At 43.5% G+C, this 14,083-nt stretch overlaps 1 protein-coding gene across 5 annotated transcripts in view; it reads right to left on the bottom strand.

The window, feature by feature from the left end:
- ARID5B (AT-rich interaction domain 5B) overlaps positions 1–14,083 on the bottom strand; it is a 192,812-nt gene that overhangs the window by 37,853 nt on the left and 140,876 nt on the right. For 4 of the 5 annotated variants that reach the window (XM_055590255.1, XM_055590242.1, XM_055590248.1 and 1 more), the window contains 2 exons: positions 6,860–6,972; positions 459–663 (listed from right to left, as the gene is read on the bottom strand). In XM_055590255.1, the coding sequence (XP_055446230.1) occupies positions 459–663; positions 6,860–6,972 (318 nt within the window). Of the gene's footprint in view, positions 1–458; positions 664–6,859; positions 6,973–8,404; positions 8,778–14,083 lie in introns of those variants that run through there. The other variant, XM_055590269.1, reaches the window with a different exon arrangement.

Below are 14,083 nucleotides of genomic sequence, written 5' to 3'. Positions count from 1 at the left end.
TTGTTATCTCTTAACAAATTTGGGGCTTAGGAAATATGTTTTCTCTTTGTGGTTGTTTTGTCCATCTTGAAATGTCCTCCTTTTAAAAGCTGTCTTTTCACAGGCAACATCTGTGCCTGATAAAACTACGTCATGTTATTATCTCAGAAGAAAGGCGTTACAGACACTCAAGATTGACAAAACAGAAAATGAGAAACTTTCAACATGTCTATTTCCAGTCATAATCAGTGGATTCAAGCCTATAAATATCTCACTGCAACTGCCCCAGAAGGGAACAATGTAGCAGAAAGAGGCAGGGGGAAGAAATTCCTGGCCTGGATGATTTGTAGATTTAGTATAAACAGAGTATCATCCCCAGTAGAGGATTTCAACATAAGCCTGAGTCAAAAATTTCCAACCCCCAATTCAAAGAATCTGAGTAGCTTTGATATTTCAGAAATGAAAACAAGTATACTTACTCTGTTTAAAACCTAAATAGGGTATTCGTTCTATTGGCGTCTTTCTTTCTTTCATGTATTTATAAAGTGCCACCAGGAAGGCCTGCTCGTCGGCCCTACACTCTTCACCAATGGCAACCTTTGGTTTTTCTTCATTGGAGACTTTTTTACAATTATTATGGTTATTCTTCGGTTTGTTCAAGGCTGACCTAGCCTCACATTTTACCTGGAAAAGGGGGAAAAGAAAAAAAAAAAGGGCATGTCAAATCCAGCACAGCTCTGGGATTCCTACAGGGACATAGTTAGAGACATCGTCCACTGAGTGGGAAGGAGGGGAAACCAGGAAACCATCCTGGCCCTGAAATAGCTCCTGGAGCATCACAGACCATGGATGGTGAATTTCTGAGAAGGGCCGGAATCTGTGGTAGGCTTTGGGGTACTATAACCTTGGTCACAACTACTCAATGCTAGACACGAACCGTCACACACAGTATGTAAACAAACGGATGAGGCTGTGCTCCAGTAACATCTTATTTATAGAAACAGGTGGTCAGTGGGCCATGGTTTGCCAAATTATGCCAGCCTCTTTTAGACTCCTTACCAGCATGTTGATGTGAAACCAGAAAGTGTTTACACCTGCTGGGACCACTCTCCTGTCTCTTTATACACTTTATTTTCCTAAGGGGTACCAGTGGTTACTGTCATCATGGAAGGAACCCTGAGTTCTTAGTAAGAGTCCCAGGTTCTGCACTTTGGATCAAGATGAAAGGCAAGTGCATTTCTTCATAGTAAACTGATCTTGTTGCAACTCTTCCCAGCAACCTGGGAAAACAGGCCAATGCTGGCTGATGTCGGGAGCACCAGCAGAGTGTCCGCCATCCGTCACCAGAGCGTGATGCCCAGACACACCCCCAGTAGGAAACCAGACACCCCCCTCTTTAATGAGGGTGCCTAGCTTTTCAGTCAGCTCTGAAAATCTCGTAGATGTTAAGTGGCCACAAAGGAAAAAGTAGAGGTCAAGTAAAAACCCAGGAGGAGTAAGTGAAAAGCTTCAGAATTAAAAAAATAAATGGTGGTAAATGGGCCACATGGAGCAGCTAACCCCACGCTCCCGCCTCACTGCCATGTTCTACAAGAGGCCTTTGATGGTTGTTAAATAATGCGCTAAGGTGCTGAGCTGTTTTAACTGTCAAAGGGGGAAGTACAAAGGGTCAAGCTTCGAGTTCAAGTGCGCCCACGGGGAACGAGCAGGTTCCAATATTCTTTACATCTCCTGACCTAACATCGGCGAGGAGAGGACGAGTGCCCAGGAAATATGGTGAATTAACATGTCCCACTCAGTTGACAAGGTTTTCCATCTCAGATTCCTGACCCCTCTCTGTCCTTCCATTCAGATTCTCCTTTGCAAGCACTAAGAACATAAAAGGCTATGCTTATTTATTAAAGGGAAACATCTCCTCTACAAGGGTTTTCTTTATTGCTTATTCTCTCACAGGAACACACCAGTTTAATACCTAGGTGGGTCCTGAAAAAAATAAATAAATAAAACTTCCTGCACAACTCATTCAACCAGGCCTCTAGATAAGATTTTCATTTTTAAAGAGCAGTGGAAATGGGATGAAAACATTTTCCCATGTAGGATTTCTACTCACAGTTATTTTCAAACTTTAGTACTTTGTAACATTAGATTAAGGCGAGCATCCTGGGAAACTTTATGTTGTCATCATTTTTCACTGCCAAATTTTAGATTGTTGAGTCTAAAGTTCTGATGAAATCTATAATTTAACAGCTCTTTGAAATCATAAAAATCACTCCAGTTCTAATCTGTATTGCTTCCTGGCTTTTTCTGAGTGCTTACTATTTAGTCCAGCTCTATTCTAAGCCCTTTTTTGGTGTTATCTCCTTTCATGCTCATGACCCTAACAGGGCAGGTTATCACCCTCCTATCAGAGATGGGGAAACTGAGGTACGAGAGGAAGAGTAACACGTCCAAGACCATAGGATCGCGTCCAGCATCCAGGTTAGTAAGTAGTGAGTCAGGGATTTGAACCTTAGCAGTCTCAACCCACTCCAGTATTCTTGCCTGGAGAATCCCATGGACAGAGGAGTCTGGTGGGCTACAGTCCCTGGGGTTGCAAAGAGTCATACACGACTAAAGTCACTCAGCACGGCATGGCATGGCAGTCTCACTCAAGGACTTATGGTTTTAAACACTATCTTTTACTGACACTCATAAAAATATTAAACTGATAGTTAAAATGTTGTTATTGTTCAGTTGCTCAGTCATGTCTGACTCTTTGCAACCCCATGGACTGCAGCACGCCAGTCTTCCCTGTCCTTCACTATCTCCTAGAGTTTGTTCAAACTCATGTCTATTGAGTCGATGATGCCATCCAACCATCTCATCTTCATGCCCTCTTCTCCTCCTGCCCTCAATCTTTCCCAGCATCAGGGTCTTTTCCAATGAGTCAAAACATTCTTCCAATTAAAAAGTGTATCTTATTACTAAGCATTACAAAACCTATAGCTTAGAAATGTGATCTACCAAGTGAGAAGTAGAAGATAAAGCTAGGTGGTTTCTAGAGTGTAAAGAGCTCCATTCCTTCTGTTGTGTGTCGAGCAAAGGGAAAGAAACCAGCGTGAATGGAGTAGCCACAGTGAGCTGGGAACAGCGCCGTGGGCTTCATACACGCATCCCTGAGTCCCATTTTACAGAGGAGGAAACTGAAGCTCAGCGAGGTGATGTATTTTGGCGTGTGGCTAGGGTCAGGTAGAACTCGGAGTCTAGAACTCAGATCTCCTCACTCTAAACCCTTTAAAAACAGCTTTGCATATAAAATCAGGCTGAATCTTAAGTTTGCAGTGAGAATAGGCCAGAAGTTAAGGGAGTATGAGCTTAGCCCCTCAGTGTCTAGGGAGCTGCCTCACCCATGCAGAAACAACCAGAGACAAAAGGCGGCATGGAGAGCTCACGCGAACCCAGCCCAGAGTCACGAGACCCCCAACGACAGGAAAGGCTCCAGGTGCAGCCTGGCTGCCGCCTTCTGGATTGCATCCTGAGCCTCAGGGAGCTCCTTCTTGAGTCTGGGGGATTTGTAAGACACGAACAGCAGTTTCCCTTCACAGACTGACTGCGTGCATTTCTCAACATACATGAGCCCTCTAGAGGATAACCTTGTTTCTGGGTAGGACCAGGTCAAGTTCCTTTGTACAATTTTTCACACTTACCGGAAACTGTCTCAGCAGTATAAGCTACTGAAATATTACACGGGAACTAGTCTTCATGTAGACCTCGAGAAAGCCCAGCCTTTTGATGGTAACAGGTAATTACTATAGTCTGTTTTTCCTGACCTGAGCGCCTTACACTTGTCGAGTTCACTAAGAGCTTTGGGGTTTCCAGAGTGATTGAGGAAGTGCTAATTAAAGGATCCACATTTAATGTTTGCAGTGAACCACCACCTATTTGATATTAACCACATCCTTTCACTGGATTGAGCTGTAACTAATCCAGCCTTCAACCGAGGCAGCAGGATGTGCTGAACCAGCAGGAAAAGAACGAGAGTCTAATTTCTATTTGGTCACTAACTTCCTTGGAAATCCTCATTTTCCTCCCCAAGAAAGCAAGAAGAATAATCCCCGGGGTAAGTTCTTAGGACCAAATGGGATGAAAAATACTGAAAATAATGAAAGCATCACATTTGTAAAATAGTGAAAGTATGTTGGTGATTTCAATGAAAGAACATACTGCAGTTTCCCTTTCCAATGGTCGTTTTAGAATGTAAGCCACCTGTTGTGTACTTCTGGCCATTGCAAAGTGCTTACAGGATGTGAAAAGTCATTTGCCTTCTATCAACGGAGGCCTTTCATTTGAGAGCCAGGCTAAGAAGACTTCTCTTATATAAGTCACCATGTGAATAAGTTTTTTGCCCCAGACCTGGATTTGGGTAGGACATGTTCTTGTCATCTTCAGAGAACTGGTAGCCTCTTCTCCATGACTCTGTCATTGTAAAGCCATGCAGTCTCTGTCCCCTGGAAAACACAGGCTTGCAAAGTTTTCATGTTCTCACTGAAAGAGGGCAAACTCTGGATGGCGACAGGCAAATTAACTTGACCTGCTTTTCCAGTCATGCAGACAACAGACTGAGTGGGTTCTTACTCTGATAGCACTTTGCTGCATGGAGCTGCAGAAAGCTGGTACTTATCCATAGTTAGAAGTGGTCTGTTTGAGGCACGTCTGAAAAAAACAGCCACACAGGTCTTGGTTAAAAAGCCCAACTGCCATCTGCAACGTTGCTTCCAGTTCAGCAACTGATCAGACGGTCACAGGCTTGTAACCTCTCCTGTAGTATTTCCTGAGAAGAGACCACTCCAAGACACACATGCCTTTTGCATGGTTTTCCTGGCCCCAGATGTGGCTTGCTTATTCTGCAGGGACTTTGCCTCCATTCGTCAGTGACAACAGAAGCCCACCATACTTCATAGCTACCAGCCTCTCTCTTCTAGGTGAAGTGGTCTTTCCAGACCCAGTGGAAGCAGCCAAGGCAGGACTGTAATCCAAGACTCCCAAGAATAGCAAGGCATTCAGACTGGTCCCTGGGAGCTGACGACAGAGTGACGCTCATCCACTCACCACTGATATCTGTGATGGAAGGGCAAGCCTCCTCCTTGTAGAGATGCTGAATGGCAGTGCTGATGCAGGGCAGATGGAAAGGGTCACTTAGAAAACCAAGGCTAGACTACCATTCCTCCTAAGAAGCAGGTGAGCAGCAAATACAGTCTCCAGTTTTCTTCAGTTTTGTGGGTCCCAGTATGAGTCCTGAGCTGCCTTCCATGGAAGGAGAGGCACTGTTCTTTCAGGTCAATTGTGTGAGTTCTGTAAAACTCCCAGAGGCATACTGCGGTGGTGGCTGCAGATGACTCGAGAAGGAGCTTCATCCTGCTGGGCTCAGGTGCAGCACGTGCTGGGATAAACACATGACATCACCTTAGAGATATGGGGCAGGGCTCCAACACGAGACCTTGTCAGTACAAGCTCTGCTGAGGGCTATGATCTGTCTTGGCTCCATCCTGCAGTATCTTGCAAGCCACATCATAGGGAATAAACTGTTCCCGCTGACATCCTTCAAGATCACAGAAGCCAAAGTCCTGGATAGGTACTTGTAGGGCCAAGATGTCCCAATTACGGGAAAATGTCACCCTCGGTATCCACAGGGACTCACTCGCAGGAGGTCAAAGGAATAGAACAAAAATAACTTTAGGCAAAAACAGATTGGTTTTTAGCCAGAAAATACACATTTCTACTAGGTGATCTTTTTAACCCTTTGCAATTTTGAAAGTCCTCAGAACTTCCCGATGAAACAGTCATGCTTGAAGATAAGATACAGAATGTGAATGTCTGTGATTTGCTTCTTTACACTGGAAGAGAAGTGGAGGGCATGGCAGACAAACAGGCAACTGCCAACACAGAACTGAAGTCATGGTTTTCCACATCAGGATCTTCTAGATTCACTAAAAATGCTCCCATTTTTCTAAGTTTAGTCCTTGGATCTGGAAATGTGGTGTCAGTTGAGTTCTGGGCTTCAATTCAGGTCTTAAAGGGGCTATTGCTGTCTTTGGCACAGAAACGACACCTAAACGCAAACACCCCGTAAACGGAATCATGGAAATACGATCCAAGCCCACAAAAGTGAAAAAGATAAGCCTAAAAATATGAAGTGACACTTCACCCTTCGCGGTGCTAAATTCTTCAGGCATGCACTTTCAAGATTCCTAAGAATGCTAAGGCAAAACGGCCCCAGGTCCTGAAAGAGAGTCTAGAATTTGGACTTCCATTCCGCATGACGAATGATCTTTAAAAACATACATTTGTATACAAGTGTATGTATACATGTAAGGACTGAGTTACGTGTCTTTAATCCTAAGGTCAATTAGAGGGGACGTGGAAAAAAATAACTTGAAAAAAGAAATTCATTCTAGCCATTTCTAATTCCATCCAGTTTTCATCTCTGAAGCATATTTAGATGAATACATTCAGAAAGAGGACGGCTCATCCAGTCTATTTTTGATACCAGCAGAGTAAACTATGCCATTGTGTCACCTACTATGAAATCTCAGCCTCAGTGACGTGGGCGCTTAATCATCTGTCCTTTACCCAACCCTCCGAGCCGGGAGGTGGGAAGTCTTTCTGTTGACTAATCAAAATGCCTCCACTGCCCCCTCCCCCAGCTCCCCCCTCAACCCCCGCCAGGGGAGGGGGGTGGCAGGAACAGGCACAGCAGAGAGCTGTGAATACCAAAGTCAGATTCTGAACTGAAAACTGCCACCAAGACACAGGCGCAGAGAGATAAAGAGAAAAGGGGAAAAATAAAAAAGATGCAGCAAAAAAGAAGACCAACGAATACTGGGGAGCCAAATGACTGTACCTTGGCAACGGACTTGCCATCGGAATTGTTGTTGGGATCTTTACCACCACTGAAAGAGTCTCTTCTTTGTGGGCATGGCTTCTTTTTGCGTGGTCTGCCTTTAAGATTTGGCGCTGAAAACAAATGGAGAACAATTGAGAGGCATTTTCATTTGCGTGGGTTTCCTTATTAAAAACTGAGACACTCACTCCAGCGGCACCCTCTAATTGTTCTGAGAAATGTACACATCTGCGGTAGCCAAGCCTCCTTTCAGACGTCCCTCTCTGAAGGGCTGCGTCTACATAGCCTCTGCACTTCTGGACACGTTTCCCAAAGCTAACCTGTTACACTGGAACACGTCTAATTAATGTAAATACAATGAAGCCCTCGGCTTTAAAGGATGATGATAAGGAAAGCGCACTTCCCTGTTGTTACACAAGAAACACACACTGGCCTTGAAAGACAGCCCTGAGCCAGGCTCATTCTTTGTGTTTTGCTTTGTATCTTGTTTTCAGAAACCCAAGTGATATGCCAGCCCGTTATGGCATCATAGTAATGTAACATTTGAAAACCTCTCTTTTCAAAAGTGGAAAGGTAAGCATTTTCTCAAAGTATGATACAAATAAGTAAGGGAGAGCTGTAGACAGAGGCATTCACAATAATCTGAAAAATATTACCAAATGTATTTACTAACAGTATTGCAACTAGCATGTTTCAGATCTCAGTGAATCTGGCAGGTACATTTAAGGCAGTATGCTCTTTTTCTTTTCAATATATATATATACTTTATGAAGATCTTGAGGGTTATTTAAAATAACTTCCAAAGATCATACTGGAGTTAGCCTGATTCCGTGGAGATTATACTTTTTAAAAGCCACAGACAAGACACAAATCAAAGTTATATTTCATCTGGGATGCTGAGGTTGAATCCCTTTAAGATCCATAAAAGAAGGAGAAAAGGAAAGAAAAAAAAAAAGGCTGCTGTTTATTGAGTGCTGCTATGACTCTCCGGCATCAGTTTTCACATTTAACTTCACCAGTTACCCAGTCAAGCAAAATTAAAACAAACCAACTAACCGGCTAGCCCTTGAAGAATTTCAAACTAACCAATTACCCCCCAAGCAATTTCTTTAGGCCCTTTCAAGGTACCACACTTTTTTTTTAATTATTATTGCTTTAAGGTATGATTATGGCCATGCGAAATCTGAACAACTCCAACCCTCTTAATTGTTGTTAATCTTACTTATGTCATGCAGTTAGCCAGTGGTTTTAGGACACAGTACATCATACTCATCTTACAAACACAATTAATCCCACTAATTTGATTTTCTACTGTGGATAACAGTCTTGCTGTTGAGAAAGCGCCATAAAGCAGAGCTGCCTTTCAAATCAGGCCAAAGTTTCAAAAGTGGTTTTGGGGCTCAGACTCCCGGCTTCCCAAATCTGCTCTCCTCTCATCTCCCCACAATGTCTGTCTGAAAGCCCATCTCAGAAAGCGATCCTGGCATTACCAAAGGGATACAAACTCACAAACAGAAAATCAAGCAAAGAGAAAGCGGCGATTACCCATTCCAGTCGGCAAACATCTGCTTGATGATGTCTGTGCTCATGAAAGCTACAGCATGTGACTGCTCCCCGGCCCCACGTCCCTGGAAGTCTCCACTCGACTTGGTGTGGATGTCAGCTTCCCTCCGAATGCGAGCTGCGAGGCTCAGCGCTCTGCTTACAACTCCCCTCCCCCGGCAGCTCCATTACTCATGTAAACACAGCAGTGACTAGCACGGGGTGTGTGGGATGAGCTCCGAGGGCTTGGCTGGAGTTGCCAGACTGGCAGGCAGGGCTCGCCTCTCTCCACCTCCCCGAGTGGGGTGGGTGACTTCATCCTGCCTGTTCTGTGACTCCTGACCTCCAGCTCCCCTGTCAGAGCCCGATGCCACCTTCCATGAACTGATGAGGTCCTCTGCCTGGAGCCAGGGTGGGGACTATTTTGATTTGAGGACTCTCCGAGTAGCACAGAAGTGTTTCCACAACTGACCCAAGTGCTAAGACTTTAATGACGGTGAAGGAAGGATGTACTTTCAAGTCCCTTATCAAAATAATAGCCCAGCAGAGAGCTGACAGAAACTGACAGAACTTGAGGTAGGTCTGGGGCATTTCATTAAAAGGGACAAAACAACACTGCCTCTGTTCTAAGACTTGTTACTATGATCTTTCCTTCCTAACAATTTTGGCAAAAAGCATTTAAACCTAAAAGGCATTTATTTCCAGAAAAGCTTTCAAATCCCAAAGGCCTTTTAGACAGAGAGAACTCACATTGAACAGGCTGTTTTAAATAAAGGCAGAGGTTCCGGGAACTGACAATAAGTCATCCCCAAATCGGGTCTATTTTCTCCATTCTTTGAGCTGCTCTTAGAACCCAGAGAGGCACATGCCCTTCCCCAGCAAATTCTGAGAATTACAAATTTAGAACAGACTAGCACCTAATAGTCTGGTCACACAAACTTAAGCTCTAAGTAGAATCTGATCAAGAGAAAAAGCCTTTTGTTCCTCAGAAGGCAAGTACACTGATATTTCAGGTATGGTTAGGTAAATCCCACCAATCCCTTAAGTATCAAATTTGAATACCTCTGTTAGTCTCACCTCTGAGCTCCTTTTCTGACCTTCTCTTATGGAAGGTATCATTGTGTTATTTATACTTTAGCTGGCTTATTCTTACACTGAGTCGGAGAGTCCTCAATGGCAGGACCATGTCCGATTCATCTCTCTCGGCCCCAGCACCCACCCAGGGGCAGTAATGCCTAATACACTGTTGAACAATCAAGTGACTGCTGGAAATAAAGATGCCCACATATATGTCCTTGGTGTGAAGAGCTAGGCCCATCAACTTGACTGTGTGTATACCCATCACATTGGGCACCTGTAAATGGCATTCACGTTTCCTGCTCCCCTGAGAGCTCTGGGAGCAAACACCAGTGACAGGAATTTACTGTGGGAGATGAGATCTCCCACAGTGGGAGATGAGCCTTTGGTTCCTGCTTAGGGTAATTGTGTTGTCTGGCATCTCAGTGGGGCATGATCTTGTCCCACATGCAATGAGCAAATAAACCGAACACCAGATGTTAAAAGTACTGGGGGAAGCATGCACGACTCCATACAGGTTAAGAGCCTCCACAATACAATTAAGAGAGTTTTTAGATCCACAGGACCTAAGGTGAAGCTTTGGGACTGCAGGGCTGGCTTCTGGGGACAGCAAATATTCTTGTCCCCAGATTACTCTTTTTTTTTCCTACAGGGTCACAAAAAAGCAAATTATTTGCTAGGGGGGTGAATGAAAACAAATGCTTTATGGTATGGTGGTGGTCAGGGATGGGCTTGCTCTGGCCTTTGACTCTTTTATTAAAGAAACAGCCCACCTCCTCTCAGCTGCCCTGGACCAACTTACACCTGCCCTCTGCTTGACAGCTAAAGGCCGCAGACTTACTGAGAGAACCCAAATCCTGTAACTCCAGAATCACACCAGCTCCAGCTGCTGTAGAGGAGGCCAGTCTCTACCAAGAAAATGATTCTTGGAAGCTAGCAATACATGTACTGACAGCATAGTTGGTTCTAGTCAGTTCTACTCTAAAAAATACAGAGCATGAAGCAATAAATGCACAGCTACTTTGACATGTGTATAGTATATACCCACAGGCCAACCCTGGCCTGGCGTATTCATAGAGTTCAATCAGTGCTCTTTGCACGAATGTTTTCAATATTATCCACAAATATTATTAATAATAATAATTCCTGATGCTTACAGAGCACTTTTTCTTGCCAATCAGAGCTTTGTATACAACAACTCATTTAAAACTCAAAACAAGCCCACTGTAAGGCACAATTATTATTATCCCCATTTTACAGACCAGGTAACTGAGATAGAAATTATTTTGTCTTAGTTCATACCACTGGTTACAGGTAGTAGAAAGCTTCCCACCCGGGCAACTGACTTTATCCAGAGCCCCTGCTTTCTGGAACTTCCCTTTAACATACACACTTGCTGTGTCTTATAACGAAGTATTTACATTCTTAACTTGGGCTGGCAGACTCCAGGGAGCTATCCCCAAATGAAAACACTCTGAAATACCACATAGATAGCACAAGGGCGCTATAGCCCATCTCAGGTATCAAACAGCATCCTACAGCCCTGCTGGTGAGCAAAGGGTCCCCATCAATCCTGAGTAGTAGGTGATGAGACTTTCACCAAAGTCACAGCGTTCCAATAAAACTTAGAGCACCAAGTATATCCCCCCCCGTGCAGTGTGCCATCGACGGACTTTTCTGCCTGATCAGTGAATGATGTCTACGCTCTTTTAAAAAAGTATCTTCTCTCTCCGACTGCCCATCTGTTCCTCTTACTCAGTGCCATGAAATTAACAAGTATTCACCATTGTGAAGTCACTGCTATTTCTACAGGTGTTAATCCCAGGAGAAATCGGCTACTGCTAGTGGTCCAGGCTACTCTGAGACTTAACCCTTGTGTTTTGTTTATTCCCTTTTTTAAAAAAACTCCTTCAACTATTAATGAATCATAGTCTTCTTTTTTTTTTTTGACAGTAGGGCAAAACATGCTTTTTTTTTTTTCCCTTAGAAGCTCAGAGCTGCAGGCACTCGATTATGTATTTTCTTCACTGTGGGTTCTGACAAGTTATGTGTCAGGCAGTGCAGGTGTGGGAAACTTTCATATTGCAATAATAATAATAAAACAAAGGAAATGTAACCAGTTACTGGCAAAGTAAATTGCTTTTGGCTTAAACGTTTCTGTTTTTTTTCCTACTGTGTTCTTCCTGTCATGACCGTCTCTTTTTTTATAACATTTATGCTCTTGGAAATACCACGAAGATAAACTGCTATAAAAGCTGGATTGACTCATCAGTTAACAACTCTTTCTTCTCCTTTTGCAGAGAGGATTTTGTTGCCAACGCAGCTACACAGTTTCTCGAGAAATTCTCTGTGAGCTCCCACTCAGAGATAGGACTTGCTCGTTGGTAGAGACTGGAATTAGGGGAATGGAAAACCAGGCATCATTTTCCTAAGAGTTTGACCCCCAGGGTCAATGTCTAGAGGAAGCAGGCAGAGCATAAACTCATTTGATTTGCAAGTTGTGTGTGTTTTTTAAACACTAAACACAAGTCAGAAAACCAAACTCCACAGACTGAAGTATTAAAATAGGACTCGCAAACACTGTTCTATGTATAGTGTGCATTACTGATAATACTTTGCATTTCTTTAATGCCTTTCCTCTGAGCATCTCAATTCTTTGGTACAGTTTCTTTATAGACAATAATCTTAAAATACTCTGGCAAGTTTCAGCATGGAGCATTGCTCTTTCTGGGGCGGGGCTCGGGCGGGGGGAACCTACCCTAATTTAGTTATCATTTATTGTGTTCTATTTTCAACGTTTCCCTTTTGACTATTTAGAAACTTCCTCTTTCACTGCAACAAAAATAGGATGCGTGTTTTTAAAGTTATTAACATAAGAGTAAAAGATTTAGAAACCAAGAGTGGCAGAAAGCTTGATCAAAGCCACTCCTGAAATTTATGGGTGTAATAAAAGAAAGGCATTTCACAGATAATCTCTCACAGAATTTCAGTTTTCAAATACTAGGGAAAAAAGAAAAGAAAAACAGAAGCTCTCAGCTCTCATGTTGGCTTTAACTTAAAGCCAACATTTTTGCTTTTAAATTCATAAATGATTCCCTGAAATTCTGTTTCAAATCCGCAGTTACATTCCATATACTCCCAACTCCACACCTCACAGAGCGGGGCCAGAAAACTGCAGCCGCTGGGACTCAGTGTCTGATAATTGCTTGACTCCGTGGATTCACAAAGCATTAATTATTTATATGGACTTAAGGTCATGCAAGTTTACTTTTATTCTGTTGGTCTATAAATAATTTTCCACACTCAACAGAAATGTTTGAGAAGCAACTGTGCTGTCTGAGATGCGAACACATCAGGCCGTTAGCAAGCACACCTCCATCCTGGGGGACTTTCTGGCTTAAATGATGATTTCAGAGCAATAGGCACAATTTAAACAAAATTTAAAAAGAAAAATGCTGCAAGAGTGTTAATCATGTCCTATAATTTTTCTGACAGTTTTCTTTTTAAGAGTAATTTTTTTTTTCTCTCTCAAATAAAGGCATTAATAAGGTAAGTCCAGCGTTGTGAGGAGTTTCCCAGGTGGTACTAGTGGTAAAGAACCTGTTGCCAATGCAGGAGACTTGGGTTCAATCCCTGGGTCGGGAAGATCCCCTGGAGGAGGGCATGGCAACCCATCCAGTATTCTGGCCTGGAGAATCCCATGGAGAGAGGACACTGGCGGACTACAATCCATAGGGTCGCAAAGAGTTGGACATGATTGTAGCAACTTAGCAGCAGCAGAGCTGTGAACTGAGGCCAGCAATGTTGTGTTAGTCACCCAGTCGTGCCCGACTCTTTGTGACCCCATGGACTGAAGCCCACCAGGCTCTTCTGTCCATGAGATTTTCCAGGCAAGGATACTGGAATGGACTGCCATTTAAGCCAGCCTCAAATGCCCTCACTCTCAAATGCCACCCAGACCAGACAGCCCTGAACAGGGACCGAGGGGGTGTGCCCCGGGCAATGGTCACACTCACTACTCTGGATGTCACGCCACTTTGAGTTTCCAAGTTTGCTTCAGCCCAAGCCATACCTTAATGTTGCTTGAGCCACAGTGCCTACTAAATACAATTTAGCATTTCCAATGAACTACACTCTCACCGAATCCAGGTCCTCTCCTCCCACCTGTGGAAGGGTAAGCAGAAGTGTTATTAGAAAGAGGATGGGGAAAAAAAAAAAAATGAAGCAGGCTTTATATGAGGTCCAGGCACTTTGGCTCTTTGTCACTGAGGTCCCTAAGAGTCACTAATGAGAGTGGAATGTATTATTGCATTTGTCATACCTGGACTGCTCAGGCAACTTAAGTCCAAAACAGCTGTGGACTTCATTGACTGCTCAACAAACCATGGAAGCAAACACTTTTGTAATGCCTTCCCAACTGGCCCTGTCTTACTCACTCCTTGTTTCATACTTGTGAATGCTGGAGCAATTGTTAATGCCTCTGATCAAAGTTTTAGTAATTTCATAGGCATGTGATTTGCATAGCTATTTCCTGATCCGCCTTCTCTCTGCCCTGGAGGTCTTCATTTCTCAGAAACACTTAACAACACAGATTATTTTGCTTCT

Source organism: Bubalus kerabau, chromosome 1 (assembly GCF_029407905.1).
Source record: "Bubalus kerabau isolate K-KA32 ecotype Philippines breed swamp buffalo chromosome 1, PCC_UOA_SB_1v2, whole genome shotgun sequence".
In the NCBI taxonomy this organism is placed as follows: Eukaryota; Metazoa; Chordata; class Mammalia; order Artiodactyla; family Bovidae; genus Bubalus; species Bubalus kerabau.
Note: the sequence above shows the minus strand (reverse complement) of the source record. Positions and strands in the feature narration are given on the sequence as shown.